Genomic DNA, 19,412 nt, shown 5'->3' with positions numbered 1-19,412 from the left:
AATACTTATATGTAGATTCTTTTGTGGTGGTGTTAGGTTTGGCTAAATGGGGTAGGATCACCAGGTGCCACTTCAAATATTGAAACATACCCACAAATGGAGCAAAGTAACTTCTATAACCTGTTTGATTAATTTAATAGTGACCAAAATATTCTAATGTCGTACTTAGCTCACAGTAAGTATTCAGTGTATGTCTGTTGTCTGGTTGGTATTCAGCTTTGGAAAAACAAATACATGAAAACATTGGAGAAAATTTTATAAAGATAAATTTGAGAATGATGCTTAATAACCATACTAAGCAGAAATAGAAATAAAATAATTATAGACTGATTTACTGCTCCATAAATTATGTGTGTGAGGACACATCATAAAATAGTATCTACTATTTAAATCTACTTTCTAATATTTACTCATTCCAAAAAAGTTGGCCATTATTTTTTTATTAGAGACTCAGTAATCAAAATGAACTTAAAGTGTACCATTGATATAAAGACATAATGTTCTAGGGACATATGTTTATTAATAAGAGTGATTTTTTTTTTTTTTGAAATGGAGTCTCACTCTGTCGCCCAGGCTGGAGTGCAGTGGCACGATCGGGGCTCACTGCAGCCTCTGCCTCCTGGGTTCAAGAATTCTCCTGCTTCAGCCTCCCGAGTAGCTGGGACTACAGGTGCCCACCACCACGCCTGGCTAACTGTTGTATTTTTAGTAGAGACGCGGTTTTACCATGTTGGCCAGGCTAGCCTTGAACTCCTGATCTCGTGATCCACTGGCCACGGCCTCCCACAGTGCTGGGATTACAGGCATAAGCCACCATACCTGGCCAAGTGATTTTTTTTTTTTAAATGAATTAAACCAAGAATGCTTTCTTGGATCATTCATAATGGCTGTTTTTGTTTTGTTTTTTTTTTTTTCAAAATGGAATTTAATGCAATGAAAGTATTCTTTTTTAAAAATGAAATATAGGCATTTTGTTGAAAATGAAACTAATGTGAAACTGAGTGTGAGTCCTGCCCAGCTGGCTTGTCCTCCAATTGCTTCATTTTATCCAGTAAGAAAATCTCCCTGGATTTAAGAAAAGCAGCCACACATACACATGCACAAAATCCTGTTCTACTATAGCATTTTACAGCATTTTTGTGTAGGATAGCTTTCTAATAAAAAGATGACCAAATATTTTGTGTTTAAAAAGAATGTTAAATACGAACCTTAATATGTTGCACGTAAGGAATATGGCACTGAGTTTGTCATTGTTTTGTTTTTTTTGTTGTTGTTGTTTTGTTTGTTTTTGAGACGGAGTCTGGCTCTGTCGCCCAGGCTGGAGTGCAGTGGCACGATCTCGGCTCACTGCAAGCTCTGCCTCTTGGGTTCACGCCATTCTCCTGCCTCAGCCTCCTGAATAGCTGGGACTACAGGAGCCCGCCACCACGCCCGGCTATTTTTTTGTATTTTTAGTAGAGACTGGGTTTCACCATTTTAGCCAGGATGGTCTCAATCTTCTGACCCTGTGATTCACCCACCTCAGCCTCCCAAAGTGTTGGGATTACAGGCGTGAGCCACCGCGCCCGGCCCAGTGTGGCATTGTTTTTAACAGAGTGTCTTTGAAAATAAAGGCTTTTAAAAATATAAATATAGCATAGAAACTAAAAGCAATATCAAATACCTAGAAAGATGTCAAATGCCTGGAAAAGCTTACCTGATTTCAGAATTATTTTTAGGTGGAAAGGATGAAGGAAAGATAATTTTTTAATGTATAAGTTAAGCCTGGTGCAGTGATGAATGTGTATAGTCTCAGCTACTCTGGATGTGGGAGGATTGCTTGAGCTCAAGAATTTGAGGCTGTAATCATACCTGTGACTAGCCACTGCACTCCAGCCTGGGCAACATACCAAGACCCCACCTCTAAAAATCAATCAATCAATCAGCTTATACAGTATATTAAAACATCCCTCCTTAGAAGAGATTTATGGGCAGTTGTTAGGGAGGGCGGGCCTGTTTCCGGGTGGCACGTGGGGCTTGAGGCCGAGAACGGCTCTTGCTGCCACCAACATGGAGACCTCGTACCGTGTCCCGTTCTTAGTGCTCGAATGTCCCAACCTGAAGCTGAAGAAGCCGCCCTGGTTGCACATGCCGTCGGCCATGACTGTGTATGCTCTGGTGGTGGTGTCTTACTTCCTCATTACCGGAGGAATAATTTATGATGTTATTGTTGAACCTCCAAATGTTGGCTCTATGACTGATGAACATGGGCATCAGAGGCCAGTAGGTTTCTTGGCCTACAGAGTAAATGGACAATATATTATGGAAGGACTTGCATCCAGCTTCCTATTTACAATGGGAGGTTTATGTTTCATAATCCTGGACCGATCGAATGCACCAAATATCCCAAAACTCAATAGATTTCTTCTTCTGTTCATTGGATTCGTCTGTGTCCTACTGAGTTTTTTCATGGCTAGAGTATTCATGAGAATGAAACTGCCAGGCTATCTGATGGGTTAGAGTGCCTTTGAGAAGAAATCAGTGGATACTGGATTTGCTCCTGTCAATGAAGTTTTAAAGGCTGTACCAATCCTCCAGTATGACATGTGGAAAAGAATGAAGAGCAGCAGTAAAAGAAATATCTAGTGAAAAAACAGGAAGCGTATTGAAGCTTGCATTAGAATTTCTTCTTGGTATTAAAGAGACAAGTTTATCACAGTATTTTTTTTTTCCTGCTGACCTATTGCTATACCAACAATGTTGAGTGGCATTTTCTTTTTAGTTTTTCATTTCTTAAAGAAAAGAGACTCCATATCTACAACTATAATATCAAATAAAGTGATTGTTTTTTACAACCCCCTTAACATTTTTTGGAGATGACATTTCTGATTTTCAGAAATTAACATAAAATCCAGAAGCAAGATTCCATAAGCTGAGAACTGTGGACAGCTGATCAGCTTTACCTATGGTGCTTTGCCTTTAACTAGAGTGTGTGATGGTAGATTATTTCAGATATGTATGTAAGACTGTTTCCTGAACAATAAGATGAATGAAAGGAGCAGAAATAAATACTTTTTCTAATTAAAAAAAAAAAAAAAGAGAGATTTATGGATCCCTTTGGAGAAGATAAAAAATATTGCCCATTAAATTGCGTTGGAAGTTGTTTTTTTCTTTAGTTATGGAAGGAAAAGGAAAGGAAAGGTTCATTGAAGTTCGTTTTCAGTAACTTGCTTTGTATATAGTACTTGCACAGTACAGTCTTTGTCTATGAAAATTTTGAATTTTTATTTAATTGGGTTTTGATTTTTTTTCAGAACTTTATTCCTTTTTCATTGACAATCAAGTACAATTTCAAATTATCAGTGCAATATTTATGTTTATGTTATGTTTCCTTACCAAAAGCAATCTGATTATTTGGTTTTGGGGCATTTTTGTTTTCTTTTTGCTTTTGTTTTGGCAGGTCTCTGAATCTTTACTTGTGCAGACTCCAGCTGTGCCTCCTGGCCCATGCCTCCCTCCCAGATTGCAGGGTAGACCCAAAGCAAAAGAAATACAGTTACGATGGGGTAATTTCCATTTTGGTAATAAATTATTATTAAGTTAGAACAGAAAGTATTCATCTTGTTAAATTGCATCAATCTTTCCACCTTTAGGACCCCCTCTGGTTGATGGTGGATCACCCATTTCCTGTTACAGTGTGGAAATGTCTCCTATAGAAAAAGATGAACCTAGAGAAGTTTACCAAGGTTCTGAAGTAGAATGTACAGTGAGCAGCCTTCTTCCTGGAAAGACATACAGCTTCAGACTGCGTGCAGCTAACAAAATGGGGGTAAGAAGACTATACTGATAGAATTATCATCACAATGGTGATTATGTTTCATTTTAACATATATCATCATATCCATTATTTGGCCATTTAGCTTTAACATATGACTCCAAATTTTACAATTTTTTAATAAGCATACATTGATAAATACAAGAGAAGTCAGTATATTCCACAACTTAATTTTTATGAAATCTCAGTATTTTTAGATCTCACTTACAGTTTATGACACTGTGGACTTCAACTGGGCTAGAGTTTACCTTTTAGGCAGTGTTAATAGAGTTTACTTAATCAATTTAAGAGTAGAAGTAAAATCATAAGTACTGAAGTTTTTTGAGGCTGATTGAAGTTTTTGAGGTTTTTGAGTTTTTTGAGGCTGATTGAAGTTTTTTGAGGCTGAAGTAGCATTTACTTTCAGTTGGCAACTAATTATGATTTTTTGCCCAAGTGAGAAAAAACTTATGCTTTAAACTATTCTGGTTTTGTATGTATTTAATATATAACTCCAAAAAGTGGACAAAGTGGGTAATATCTCCATTTCACAACTAAGGAAACTGGGGTTCAGGAAAGCTAAATATTTTGTCCACAGTCGTACAAACTAATAAGTGATAGAGGTAAGCTGCAAACCTGAGTTTGTCAGACTCCAGAGCCAAAGCTCTTTCCACTCAGCTATGACACCTCTCATCTCTCTGCAATAAAGCAGGTTCCCTAAGGACAAAGCAGTAATTTCCTATATCAACTAAATAACGATTTCTTTGAACTATTCTATAATTAAAATTTTATAGAATTAAACTGACAGTTCTCCCATACCCATTATTTTGGTGAACTATACTATATTTCATATCCTGTTGTCCAAAAGGGTTCTGTATTTACATCTGTAAACTTACTTTTAAATTTATTTCTGTTTGGTTTTTTGAAACAGGGTCAGTGTGGAGTGCAGTGGTGTGATCTTGGCTCTCTGCAACCTCTGCCTCCTGGGCTCAGGTGACCCTCCCACCTCAGCCTCCCAAGTAGCTGGGACCACAGGTGCACACCACCACACCTGGATAATTTTTTCATATTTTTAGTAGAGAGGGGGTTTTGTCATGTTACCCAGGTTGGTCTCAAACTCCTGGGCTCAAGAGATCCACCCACCTCGGCCTCCCAAAGTTGTGGGATTACAGGCATGAGCCACTATGCCTGGCCTAAATTTCTTATATATCAAGTTTATATACTTAGGCAGCTCTTACACAAGTCATTCCTTTCTGTAAGAAGCCATCTTGTCAGCCTCACAAGGTTGCAGTACGCTAAGATCACATCTTTAATACTTACGTCTTAATTTATATTTTCAGGTTCGTGATAATTTGTCAAAATCACCTTAAGTAAATATTTACTTTCCATATTCCCAAAGAATATACATTTTAGACTTTTCTAAAGCTATTCCAGATTTTAAGATAAAATTTATGCCTACCAGAGAGCAGTACTGATAAATAATGTACTATAAATAACACTATTTACAGTTTTATTTTAAATAAAAGCCATTCAGCATGCTAGAATGGTGAAGCTTTGCATCATTATTTTGTTGTTGTTGACATGAATTAACCTTGCTCAAAAAAGGGAGGCCAAAAAAATGACATTTGTCATGAAAAACTTTTTTAAATCCCTATGGGACTTGAGGAACCAGAATCATTACTTCAGTTCTTATAAATAGTTGTGCTAAACCTCAAATTTCTATCATTTAGTGGCCCTTTCCATGCTCCCCATGAACTAAACTGAATTATTTGTGTGGCTGATATGTTTTATTAGGTTGCCTTATCACATGTGTAACAGTACTCTTTATTTGTAGATACCTTTGTAGGTATGTGTGTGTATAGACAGGTAGACAGACTTTTTTTTTTTGAGACAGGGTCTCTGTCACCCAGGCTGGAATGCAATGGTATGATCATGGCTCACTGCAACCTCAACCTCCCAGGCTTAAGCGATCCTCCTGTCTCAAGCCTCCTGAGTAGCAGGGACTATAGGTGCACACCACCACACCAGGCTTATTTTTTACTTTTTTGTAGAGATGGGGGTCCCCTTATGTTTCTCAGGTTGGTCTCAAACTCTTGGGCTCAAGTGATTCCCCCACCTTCGCCTCCCAAAGTGGTGAGATTACAGGCATGAGCCTCTGCACCTGACCTTTTGTATATACTTATTATTGTAAATCATTTACTGCCACTAGCAGTCTGTAAGTCTATACTATTAAATGACATATTGGCCAGGCACAGTGGTAAATGCCTGTAATCCCAGCACTTTGGGAGGCCAAGGCGAGTGGGTCACTTGAGGTCAGAAGTTCGAGACCAGCCTGACCAATATGGTGAAACCCCTTCTCTACTAAAAAGTGCAAAACTTAGCTGGGGGTAGTAGCACATGCCTATAATCCCAGCTGCTCTGGAGGCTGAGGCAGGAAAATCACTTGAACCTGGGAGGCAGAGATTACAGTCAGCTGAGATCATGCGACTGCATCCAGCCTGGGCAACAGAGTGAGACTCCGTCTCAAATAAATAACAAACAGAAAAAAAACTTTTCAATGACACGTTTATATTTGGAATTTTGGCTGGGCACAGTAGCTCATGCCTGTAATCCCAATACTTTGGGAGGCCGAGGCTGGCAGATCACTTCAGGCCAGGAGTTCAGGACCAGCCTGGCCTACATGGGGAAACCCCGTCTCTACTAAATATACAAAAATTAGCTGGGATTGGTGGTGCCCACACCTGTAGTCCCAGCTACTCAGGAGGCTGAGGCACAAGAATCGCTTGAACCTAGGAGGCGGAGGTTGCAGTGAGCTGAGATTGTGCCACTGAACTTCAGCCTGGCAACAGGCTTTTCTCAAAAAATAATAACAACATACTTGGAATTTTAAAATTGATGGGTTTTCAAATTTATGGTTTTAAATTAAGAATTTTTGAACTACTAATAAAACTATCTGCCATAGTTCATTGATTTTTACATGAAATATTTATTTTCAAGATGATCTCAAGATTACTTTCCACAAAGCAGGCACATTGTGTCACCATTTTGCTCTGCTTTGTAAATTTGCCATCTAGGATTTTTGGGTGGTATTCATGTGAGATTAAAGCATATTCTCTAGCAGTTTCCTATAGCTACAGGTTTTGTTTTTTGTTTTTTGTTTTTTTTCATTGCTTCTAATAGGATATAGTTACTATGAGTCCATGAAATATAATGGAAATGTGAATAAGGAGTTTACTGAAGACTTTAAACATTTGAATTTTTTTAAATTGCGAATATGATAGAAACTGGTAGTGTTGAGCAGTGCAAATAATTGAAGTGGTGATTTGTGAAATAGCCCAGCATTGCCTTAAACAAAATCACAGTCTACTTCCTGTTTTATACATGTGATAGTATAAAAGGTTTCTTTTCTTTTTTTTTTTTTTTTTTTCATTTTCTGAGATTTATAGATTGGTGTATAGCTTTAAACTATATAAAGTTTTATGGAAAGATTTTTTAAACTTATTAATATAAATTTTAAAGTTGATATAATTAAAGTGAGTCCATCTTCTGTTTATAAAATGCAAGATTCCTTAACATTTATAATTACACAGATGAAATGGTTTCTATAAGGAAGTTGGAGTTTTGATTTTGCCCTTTATAGATGTTAGATTGTGCAGATTTGTCTGTATTTTCTCACCATATCCAATAATACTTTTCTCATAAGATTGGTTTTCAAGAGCTGTATTAGTTGTTATAATTGATTAGTATATAGTTTAACTTTATTCATCATATTTATACTGTGGATTTATAGCCAGAGGTTGAGGTTATTTCAAGACAGTTGATGACCTTCATTTAAAGTCTAGCTAAAATCAGTGCTGTAAACAAAAGGAAACATTTACATTTGTTTCTGTTTGCCACATATAGTAGCCTTAATTTTTTACTTTGTTATAAAACAGTTACATTCACAAGATTAGCCTGAGATATTTAATGACATTATGATGATACAATATGGTGTATATTCCCTGTGCAATCAGATTTGGAGGAAAAATGAAGAACTTAACATTAACTGAAGTCACTGATACTCTGAATAAGTATGGTCAAGGAGTAAACTATTTTCTTTTGGAAAAACTTTTTAAATTTTTATTTTTAAAGTATTATACTGTTGTTTTTAGGGCCTAATGGTTACATTGAATAGTTGGTTTCACCTTCTTAAGGTTTATTACCAATATTCATGAAACTTGATACGTTAAAATCCCTACCCTTTCGTAAGTCTACTGCTATTTATTAACATTTTTATAGGTGATTAAGGCATGTTTTTTTCCTAAATTAAATATAATTTAAATAACTTGGAATAATTTTCATATTAAATCTTTGTTAACAACTGAATGTTTTCATAGAATTTTCTGAGAAGTTGAGTTTCTTAGGTTTTTGTAGTTGGCTGGGCCCAGTGGCTCATGCCTGTAATCCCAGCACTTTGGCTCAAGCAGCCCTCCCTCTGAGACAGGAGGACCACTTGTGCCCAGGAGTCTGAGACCAGCCTGGGCAGCATGGTAAAACCCTGTCTCTGTAAAAAATAGAAAATAACCCAGCATGGTGGTGCACACCTGTAGTCCCAGCTACTTGGGAGGCTGAGGTGGAAGGATGGCTTGAGCCCAGGAAGTCGAGGGTGCAGGGAGCCATGTTTGCACCACTGCACTCCTGCAGTCTGGGTGACAGAGCCAGACTTTGTCTCAAAAAAAAAAAAAGGCCGGGCGCGGTGGCTCACGCCTGTAATCCCAGCACTTTGGGAGGCCGAGGCGGGCGGATCACAAGGTCAGGAGATCGAGACCACGGTGAAACCCCGTCTCTACTAAAAATACAAAAAAAAAATTAGCCGGGCGCGGTTGTGGGTGCCTGTAGTCCCAGCTACTCGGGAGGCTGAGGCAGGAGAATGGCGTGAACCCGGGAGGCGGAGCTTGCAGTGAGCCGAGATCGCGCCACTGCACTCCAGCCTGGGCGACAGAGTGAGACTCCGTCTCAAAAAAAAAAAAAAAAAAAAAAAAAAAAAAGAAGTTGACCTAGCTCTTAAAGATGGGCATTTGGCAAAACTGCCTGATACAGTGCAGTAACAGGTAGGTTTACTTCTGATCATTATAATGATGTGCCACTGTTAAGTGAAAATACCAGTGTATTGGGGCTTTTCTTTTGCTAATGAGCTTTAAAAAATTGATGACTATAAATTTCTGTAATTGTTCTCCTATGTGTCAGGGAAGGAATTTGCCAATACTGAATAAAATGTTTTATATTCCAGGTAATGTATGTTAAAAGTAATTATGAGAAAGTGAGCTTTTTAGCATGGAACAGAAAAATCAAATTATGGTACAAAATAAATATAAATGTATGGAACAGTATGTTGGTAAAATTTGATATGGAATATAATGCCTAAGAAAGATTCGTGAAGTATTAAAAATTTTTAAATCATAATTTACACCTATCATCTCCCATACCTTTAGTTAGTATCAATTTCTTCACTCCTTATATTTCTTCTGAATTATTCCACCCACCTAATTCCCTAATGTCCTGCCCTTCTTACAAAAACCAGTTCCTGAAGAAATAAGGGGCAGAAGAAAGTATAAGTAAATGAAACTTTAAAATTTCTCACACCTTTACTCTCATGATTTTTAAGTCTTTTTAGTTTATGTGAATACTTACAGAATTATGACCAAATTAATCTTGAAACACAGGGAAAAGACTTTATTAATGAATCTTTAAATATGCAGTTCTGTGCAATCAGTGGGCGTTTAAGGGTGAAAAATAAAAACACTAGTTACATTTGTTTTTCTAGTTTGGACCATTTTCAGAAAAATGTGATATTACTACAGCCCCTGGGCCACCAGATCAGTGCAAGCCCCCTCAAGTGACATGCAAATCTGCAACTTGTGCACAAGTGAATTGGGAGGTATTGTAATTTCTATTGACTTATATCTACTTTCTTAAGTGATTAGAATAGTTTATATAAAAGAATAAAGATACTGTTCATTTTTACCTCCTGTATTATACAGAGCAAGTCCTAGTTTAATTCACATGAGAAACAGTGACTTCTTTTTCCTCTTTGAAGAATTTGAGTGAGGTATATTTGCATTACAGATATTTAGATTCCTGTTCATTATGTGCTTTGTATTTTTATGAAAGGCTTTGTCTCAGTACTGAGATATTTCAGCCACTGGTAAGTTTACTGTTCAGAACAGACATACATAGGAATTAGTAAATTCTGTTTCTCTTATATTTATCCAGTACACATCTCCAGTGTACTTATTGTGGATAGTAATAATCAGTGATGATAATTATTATATTTTCAGTTCCCTTTGAAATTTAACAAAATGTCTGTATGGTTTTAACATTTCATATTAATAGAATTATTTGAAGTATATGTACCTTAAAACACTTTCTAAAGTGACTTAGTCATATTTCTACTTCTAATTCAAAACAGTTATATATTTGACCAATCTTAAATTCAGATAATCTTAATGAATAAAAAATGTAAAATTGAACGGTTTTGATTGTGCTTAAAAGTTTTAAAGAAATTCAGAAGCAATCTAGTTTTACATGTGGTCAGGTAAAGAACATTTTTGGTCAAAAGCTATTTAATCAACATCAAGACTAAGACCTTTATCCTTTTCTTAATTTAAAGGTTCCTTTGAGTAATGGAACAGATGTCACTGAATATCGATTGGAGTGGGGAGGAGTTGAAGGAAGTATGCAGATATGTTACTGTGGGCCTGGTCTCAATTATGAAATAAAAGGACTTTCACCAGCAACTACCTATTATTGCAGGGTCCAGGTAAAGATGATCAGTACTTTATCACTTAACTCTATCCAGAGTTTTATATTTCATTGGCATTTTCATGGTTATGACTTTGTTAACTCGGAGGCTCTGTTAATTTGTAGGCTCTCAGTGTTGTGGGTGCAGGCCCTTTCAGTGAAGTAGTAGCCTGTGTGACTCCACCATCAGTTCCTGGCATTGTGACCTGTCTTCAAGAAATAAGTGATGATGAGATAGAAAATCCCCATTATTCACCTTCTACATGCCTTGCAATAAGCTGGGAAAAGCCTTGTGATCATGGTTCGGAAATCCTTTCCTACAGCATAGACTTTGGAGATAAACAATCCCTAACAGTGGGAAAGGTTACAAGCTATATTATCAACAATTTGCAACCAGATACAACATACAGGTATACTCTAAATATTATGTTGATTTTTGCCTAGACCAGAGAGACACTTTAAATAAAACAATCATAACCAAACTTTTTTTCTTATGTGGCACTTAGAATACGAATTCAAGCCTTGAATAGCCTTGGAGCTGGTCCTTTCAGCCATATGATAAAATTAAAAACTAAGCCTCTCCCTCCTGATCCACCTCGTCTGGAATGTGTTGCCTTTAGCCACCAGAACCTTAAGCTGAAATGGGGAGAAGGAACTCCAAAGACATTGTCAGCCGATTCTATTCAGTACCACCTTCAGATGGAGGATAAGAATGGACGGTAGGTTTTTTTAATTGCTTCTTTATATAGATTCTTAGGTCTTAAGTATATAAATTTCTGTAACTGTTAGAAGTAGGCCAGGTGTGCTGACTCACACCTGTAATGTCAGCACTTTGGGAAGCTGAGGCAGGCAAATTGCTTGATCCCATGAGTGCAAGACCAGCCTGGGCAAGATAGTGAGACCTTGTCTCTAAAAAAAAATTTTTTTAATGAAGTAAGTTTTCAAAAATGAAGTCAAGATTGTCATACAAAAGTGTGTTGTTTTTAAAACATTTGAAAACACAATGTAGATTTCCTGTTTATAATTTGTGAGTGGAATACCAAGAGAAAAAAAATAAATGGGCTACTCTTTCGTTGTTTTCTCTAATCCGTTTACTGTTTTCATGATGATAAAAGACACCTAATCTTGGATACAAAATAAACTCTTCAATGTTTATTTCTAGCAGGACACAATTTTTTTTTTTTTAAAGACAAGGTCTCGCTCTATCACCCAGGCTGGAGGGCAGTGGCACTATCTTGGCTCACTGCAACCTCTGCCACCAGGGCTCAAGCCATCTTCCCACCTCAGCCTCACAAGTAGTTATGACCACAGGCGTGGGCCACTACACCTAGCTAATTTTTGTATTTTTAGTAGAGATGGGGTTTCATCATGTTGCTCACGCTGGTCTTGAACTCCTGGGCTCAAGTGGTCCTCCCGCCTCAGCCTCGCAAAGTGCTGAGATTACAGTCGTGAGCCATCATGCCTGACCAGAACAATTTTTTTTTTTTTGAGACGGAGTCTCACTCTGTTGCCAGGCTGGAGTGCAATGGTGCAATCTGGGCTCATTGCAGTCTCCACCTCCCAGGTTCAAACAGTTCTCCTGCCTCAGCCTCCCAAGTAGCTGGGACTACAGGTGCGCACCAACCATGCCCGGCTAAGTTTTTGTATTTTTAGTAGAGACAGAGTTTCATCATGTTGGCCAGGATGGTCTCCATCTCCTGGCCTCATGATCCACCTGCTTCGACCTCCCAAAGTGCTGGAATTACACACGTAAGCCACCACACCTGGCCCCAAAACAATTTTATAGTAAATTGTTATGATTGTTTCTGGCCTCTGAGATCCTTGAGGGCAGAGATTATGTTTCAGTCTTTTCCACACCCCTGACAACAGGGCCTGCACACTAAATGAGTACAGTTCAGTTTTTCACTGTGTGATCTCAGATTCTGTGATTATCTAGTCCCTTTGCTAATCTCTGTCTCATTCAGATTCTTTCTATGCCTCTTTTACATCTTCATGTACCTGTTGTACTATTTCCTATATAATGTGCCATATACTGCCGCACTAAATCATGTGTTTGAATTACAGTGTTAACTCTGAATATTTGTAACAGTCATTCTAATGCCAACTAGGGCTATTTATTCACATTATATTCCATATAAGCAATGCCACATCCTCCCACAGCTGTTAATCCTTTAATATTTTAAGAATTTTGAATTTTGCTTTTCTGCTTTTCACTGAATATATTAGAAACAATTTCCGTATCTGATGGACTCAGAATACTAGTAACAGTTTTTCCCAAGATTAACTTTTTTGGCCGGGCACAGTGGCTCACACCTATAATCCCAGCACTTTGGGAGGCCAATGCGGGTGAATCACGAGGTCAGGAGATCGAGACCATCCTGGCTAACACAGTGAAACCCCATCTCTACTAAAAATATAAAACAATTAGCCGGGCATGGTGGTGGGCGCCTGTTGTCCCAGCTACTCGGGAGGCTGAGGCAGGAGAATGGCGTGAACCCGGGAGGCGGAACTTGCAGTGAGCCGAGATTGTGCCATTGCACTCCAGAGCCTGGGCAACAGAGTGAGACTGCGTCTCAAAAAAAAAAAAAGATTTACTTTTTTGTGTTGTTTGTATCTTAGCCAGATATTCAACAATGGAATGTTCATGATGCTTGTACATAAGTACTCTCTATCAGAAATACTTATACATTTAAAATAACATGGAATAATTTTGTATACTAGTATATCACCAGTAAGAACATTACACAGAACAAACACTATTGATCATTTCCTAAAATCTATGTATCGATGAATGTTAGCCTTTGTTCTTGGCAGAATTTTATGTAATCTTTGTAGCCTTATCGCTACAAACAGATTATTTGCCTTATAGAAGTTTTTGGTATAGCCATTTATCTTTAATATATGTTATTATTACTGGGCAAATTAACTGTTTAAATTTTTTTCCTCCCCTTTCTGGCATACATTTGGGGTAGTGCAAGAAGGCTTACTGGAAACAGGTCTAATTAGTGTTTGGTTGAAATATAATAGAATAAAGATTCTATTAAATATAAATTCTATTCTATTATAGAACTTCCAACTTAATATTCAGCTGCATCTAGAGACTTGTTATGGGGTATGAATATGGCTCATGGCCTTTGGTTGTGGAAAATAAATAAAACCTTTTATGATACTGTTAATTTTAATGCACACATTTAATAAATCAATTTCATATCTTTGATGACTTTCATTTGCTTTGATTTTCACAACTACATATACTTGCTGTGAGGATGGTATCATAATGATACTTTAGCTGTTCCCTGATCCAGATTTTGTCATTGTTCAGCTTTTTTAAACAGTGGTATTACCACTATTTTTTTTCCTGTCATTAAAAAAAAATTTAGAGATTGAAAAGGCAAGGCTTATCCAATTACTGCTTATTGGAAGTACTGTTTCTTCCTGTCATTAAATATTTCTTTATTTTTAACTTGACTACAATTTTCAGACTGTTAGCATTGAATAAGCATTCATTATTCATTTTCTAATTTCCCAGAGTTTTAGAAACATCCAATCAAAAATATTGGGATGCATTCAACTTATAGTAACATATTAGGAGAAATATATATGATATTCAACTTCATTGAACAGTTCAAGTGGATGATGTATTGGAAATTATATATTGTCATACTGCTTTTGTAAATCTCTAGAAAAACATCACCAAGGCAACTAAAAATCTGCCTGGGAATTGAGAATTCTCTTTTTTTTTCAGATAAAGACAAGGAAGATTAAAATAGAAACTTAATCTCATAGCTCAGCTCTCTATGCCATACTTGACAAGTTTTATTAATATGACTTTAGTTAGAAATAATTTGTAATGAAAATTGTGATGCTCTGAGCATCTTTTAAAATGTACATTAACAAAATAGTATTCAGAAACAAAGCTAAACTGGAAGCCTGAGACGAAACAGTTATGGTTGGATATGAAATTTAGTAACAGACTTTCAGTAAATCATGTTAAATTGGGAAATTTACCAAATATCCTATTTCTCTTCATCTGATGAAAAACAGAGATTTATTTTAAGTGACAAAGAGTTCCTGGCATCAAACTTTTGGTGTAACTTATCACTCCTAAATAATGTTCCTAAATAAGTGTGTTTATACTATTTTGTAAAACATTTTCATAAGGTAGTATAAGGTTTATCTAATAGTTATTTCCATTTTAGGTTTGTATCCCTATACAGAGGACCATGTCATACATACAAAGTACAAAGACTTAGTGAGTCAACATCCTATAAATTCTGTATTCAAGCTTGTAATGAAGCTGGGGAAGGTCCCCTCTCCCAAGAATATATTTTCACTACTCCAAAATCTGTCCCAGCTGCCTTGAAAGGTAAGTTATACATCCTGAAGTTATTTTCTTTTATAATAAATTACTTTTTTTTTTTTTTTTTTTTTTGAGATGGAGTCTCACTCTGTCGCCCAGGCTGGAGTGCAGTGGCACGATCTTGACTCACTGCAACCTCCGCCTCCCGGGTTCACAATATTCGCCTGCCTCAGCCTCCCGAGTAGCTGCGACTACAGGCGTGAGCCACCATGCCCGGCTAATTTTTTGTATTTTTAGTAGAGATGGGGTTTCATCGTCTTAGCCAGGATGGTCTCAATCTCACCTCATGATCTGCCTGCCTCGGCCTCCCAAAGTGCTGGGATTACAGGCGTGAGCCACTGTGCCGGGCCAATAATTACTTTTTAATGTATTTTCCTAAATGCTTTGTTTACTAATATTAAAATTTAGCATCCAGTATATGTCCACCGGTTATACAAAATCATATAGGCAAGCCCAACTCTACTGAGGGTTCCACTCAATAATAAAAGCTGTTTTATCTGGCACGTTCATATTCAGACAAGTACTGGCTTTTGTCACTGATGTTTTTAATAATGTAACATAAAAATACTAAATGGAATAGGTAGGCCATTGGCTTAAAGAAAAAAAATTATAAACTCTGATTGTTTAAACATTTTGACTTGTTGATATTACATTCATTTAGATTTCAGAAGGAAAGCCTAGTCATCTGTTACGCAAAACAAATTCTTCATTAATGTGGGTTTTTCAGTCAATTTTACACACACATGTACACATATTTACACACATTTGTATATACATTTATCTTTTACTTTTAGAGGGGTTCTTATTTTAAAGTGACTCTGGCAAGGGCTGCACTCTATTTTTAGCTGAAAAGTCTTATAGTTAATTGCTCTGAAGACTAATCACAGAGACTTCTAGAACCATATCCTGGATCATGTACTTAAACAGAAGAAGCAGAACTCTTCTTGAATAGTCTTTCTAATAATATTGAGAGTTTCACTGAGTCCTTTTTCTGTTTGCTCATCAAGTTCAGTGTCTCTTAGCTTTAAGAAGAGTGCTGACTATAAGCAGAGCACAGTGGCTCACACCTGTAAGCCCAGTGCTTTGGGAGACTGCAGGGGGAGGCTCACTTAAGGCCAGGAGTATTGAGACCAGCCTGGGCAGCATAGTGAGACCTGCCTCTCTACAAAAGAAATTTTGAATTAGCTGGGGATGGTAGCATGTGCCTGTATATGTAGCTGCACAGGAGGCTGAGGCTGCAGTGAGCTATGATTGCACCACTGTCTCCACTCTGGGTGACAGAGTGAGATCCCATATCTTAGAATACAAGAGTGCTGATTTTAACCTCTTTGGATGCAAATTTCAAAAATTCACTGATACTTATTTCAAGTTTATAAGTGGATTTTAAATATTTGTTGATTTTTATTAAAACAAGTGTCTGCATGATGTACCAAATTAAAAATCAAGTGGAACAGATTTTATTTATATTTGTTTCCTACAGCACCCAAAATAGAGAAAGTAAATGATCACATTTGTGAAATTACATGGGAGTGTTTACAACCAATGAAAGGTGATCCAGTTATTTACAGTCTTCAAGTTATGTTAGGAAAAGATTCAGAATTCAAACAGGTATGTACCAAGATATTAATTTGTGGATGCATATGTTTACCTTTTTTTAATTTTTATGTATTTTCAATGTAAGATTTGGCCACCTTTACCTTTCTAATTCATAAACATGTATTCAGTATATATTATATTCCAGAGATCTCAAGATTCCAAATCTTTTCAGTATGAACTACACTTGAACAGATTATTTATTTATCTGATAAGTATTCATTGAACTCTGTGCCAGGCACTCAGGATACAGCACTGAACAAAAAGTCCCTTGCCTCCATGGAGCTTACTTATATTCTGGTGGAAAAGAAGACACTATAAGCAAATGAACATGCCAGTATATTGTTAGATATAAGTGCAATGGAGAAAAAACAATATTGGATAAAAGAAATAGGGAGTAGTGGAGGGGGAGGGCACTGAGTCTTATTTCATTTGGGGCACTCAGCTGACATTTCAGCATGGCCCAAAGGAGATGACTATGGGGAAAAGAGTGTTCCAAGAAGATGTGCTGAGGCAGGAACATGCCTATTAAATCTGATGAACATAAAGGAGTCAGTATGACTGGGATAGAGAGAGCAAAGGGAAGAGTGGATAAGGTCGGGTAGTTAATCCTAAGGGGCCTATAGGTGGTATGGAGTGATGTAGGGCGTAATAGGCCATACTGTGGCTTTTACTCCACGTGAAATGAGAAGACACTGGAGGATTTTGAGAAGGGTATTCATGTGATCAGACACAAGGTTGTTTTGACTAAAGTGTCAAAACTACAGTAGGACAAGGGCAGAACTAGAAAGACTAATAAGGAGGCTTTTACAATAATAGTATTAATAATAGTCATAATGCAGTGCCATAAATATGACATTAGGCATGAAGTTATAATGGAATCCTAGAGGAAGTGTCACCTTCCTAGCCAAGAGGTTTCAAAGATAGGTTTCTGGTAAAGCAAGAATAGCAGTCAGATAGAGTGGAGAGTTGCCAATGTTTGTTACAACTTTTATAAAGAATGAGCTTTTATACCACTCCAAAGACTAATTAAATAGCTATACATTTCATCTGATTTTCCCTTTTTGCTGTAACCTTCTTAATTTTGAGGGCTTTTAAGCTGGGTTGTTTTCATTGTGTCTTATATTTTCCTCTTCCACTAAAAAAAAAATGATTATTCATTTGTTTTATTCCAGTATTGTGCTGTTGTAACTACTCTGTGTAATATCTTAACTGAAATTACAAAAGATCCAAAGAGTCAGATTAAATCTGGCATGCAATTGTTTTTCTTTATTAAACCATCTGCAAATTGACATGATAATTAGATTTGAAATGTAATTTACAGATAAGTAGGTTTCCTTCTAAGGAGGAAGCAAAATTAATATTAAAGAAACTATAATTATATTACACGTTTAAAGGAAATAGGGACTCCACATTTGAGTAGTTTATGGATAAGCTTGAGGCTTGTTTGAATGACTTTTCTTGGGTGTATAAACCATCTGAAATTAGCTTGAGCAAGTTAATCTGTTTTCTTCGGTCCTGTATCTACAGCCAACTATGTCTCTTCCTGCTTAGATGTCTTCCCACATCTGAAATACAAAATTGAATACTTGATCCCATCATCTTCCCTCCCAATATCTCCTCTCCAACATCTTTACTTCATCAGTGTCATGGATACCAATATCATCTTGGTCTCTAAGCTATAAATTCTTAGATGAATTTTTTTTTCCTATCAACTCTTAATCAGAAGTTTCTAAATCCATAAAACTACATCAGGGCCTCATCACTTTTACATATAGATCAAGAATCCCTGTCCTACTCAGCTCCCTTCAGTCCTTCACACAGCCTCATGATTAGGATTCCATAAACACTGTTTTAATGTCACACACCTACAGTGATCCCTTTTAAATTAACCTAAATTTCCAACTAGTGTAATTAATGTATTCTTCCTGTCTGTACCAGATCTCTTCATTTATCACCCTCATGCCATTTGTTGAGGTTTTTCTTTCTTAACCTAATACTGCCAGGTTCATGGAATGGTATATGAAGACACATGGAAAATATAAAGACAAAAATCATCCATTATATCCATAAGACAAATACATATTTTTAATTTTTACTAAATTTACTTCAGTGTATGTATACGATTTTACACTACTTTCTCATACAACATTCTGTTTTAAGTGAATCCTTTTATAGGTTGAAGCATCCCAAATAAAGTCCAAAATTCAAAATGTTCCACCCAAAATCTGAAACTTTTTGAGGATCGACATGACACTCAAAGGAAATGCTCACTGGAGCATTTCCAATTTCAGATTTTTAGGTTTGGAATGCTCAACTAGGAAATATGCAACTATTCCAAATCAAAAAAATTGAAATGCTTCTGGTTCCAAGCATTTCATATAAGGAATACCCAACCTGTACCATCTCCCAAACATGGATCATTTCTACATTCTACTCCCTGAAACATTATGCATCCTTAGAACTAATGCATAGTCACCGTTTTCTTTCAGATTTCTCTTAAAAACTTCTTTCAATAAGTTCCTTTATATATTGTTATCAGCATCCACATTTTTATTTATTGCCAATAATTCACTAATTTAATGGCCTTTTATTAAGTACCTGCTATATGCTGGATTCTGGAGATAGAAAAATGAGACAGAGATCTTACTTTACTTTGAGAGCAAAGCCATATGTAAAAAAATTAGATTTATAACAGGTACAATTGAGGCAGCTAAAAGTACTTGAAAGCCCCCACGCATTGGTTCATCTGACTTGTAGCCCACCAACTAGGTGGAGAAACTCAACTGACAAGTCATTTAACCCTATGAGCCTTTTTCCCAATTACAGAATGAGTGGCGGGGCGGAGGTTGCTCATTATTGGAAATGATAGCTCCTACAGATTGA

General features: G+C 36.7%; 1 protein-coding gene and 2 pseudogenes across 4 annotated transcripts in view; 2 read left to right on the top strand and 1 right to left on the bottom strand.

The window, feature by feature from the left end:
• LOC105490713 (fibronectin type III domain containing 3A) overlaps window positions 1-19,412 on the top strand; it is a 223,432-nt gene that overhangs the window by 200,363 nt on the left and 3,657 nt on the right. For all 4 annotated transcript variants that reach the window (XM_011756595.3, XM_011756594.3, XM_011756596.3 and 1 more), the window contains 8 exons: window positions 3,440-3,545; window positions 3,633-3,808; window positions 9,597-9,710; window positions 10,443-10,592; window positions 10,700-10,983; window positions 11,080-11,292; window positions 14,773-14,939; window positions 16,414-16,541. In XM_011756595.3, coding sequence (XP_011754897.2) covers window positions 3,440-3,545; window positions 3,633-3,808; window positions 9,597-9,710; window positions 10,443-10,592; window positions 10,700-10,983; window positions 11,080-11,292; window positions 14,773-14,939; window positions 16,414-16,541 — 1,338 coding nt within the window. The remainder of the gene's footprint in view (window positions 1-3,439; window positions 3,546-3,632; window positions 3,809-9,596; window positions 9,711-10,442; window positions 10,593-10,699; window positions 10,984-11,079; window positions 11,293-14,772; window positions 14,940-16,413; window positions 16,542-19,412) is intronic.
• On the top strand, window positions 6-2,633 carry LOC139359189 (oligosaccharyltransferase complex subunit OSTC pseudogene; annotated as a pseudogene).
• LOC105490773 (prolyl 3-hydroxylase OGFOD1-like) overlaps window positions 17,774-19,412 on the bottom strand; it is a 57,661-nt pseudogene continuing 56,022 nt past the window's right edge.

Source organism: Macaca nemestrina, chromosome 16, assembly GCF_043159975.1.
Source record: "Macaca nemestrina isolate mMacNem1 chromosome 16, mMacNem.hap1, whole genome shotgun sequence".
Lineage (NCBI taxonomy): Eukaryota > Metazoa > Chordata > Mammalia > Primates > Cercopithecidae > Macaca > Macaca nemestrina.
This window is presented reverse-complemented; position numbering and strand designations above follow the sequence as displayed.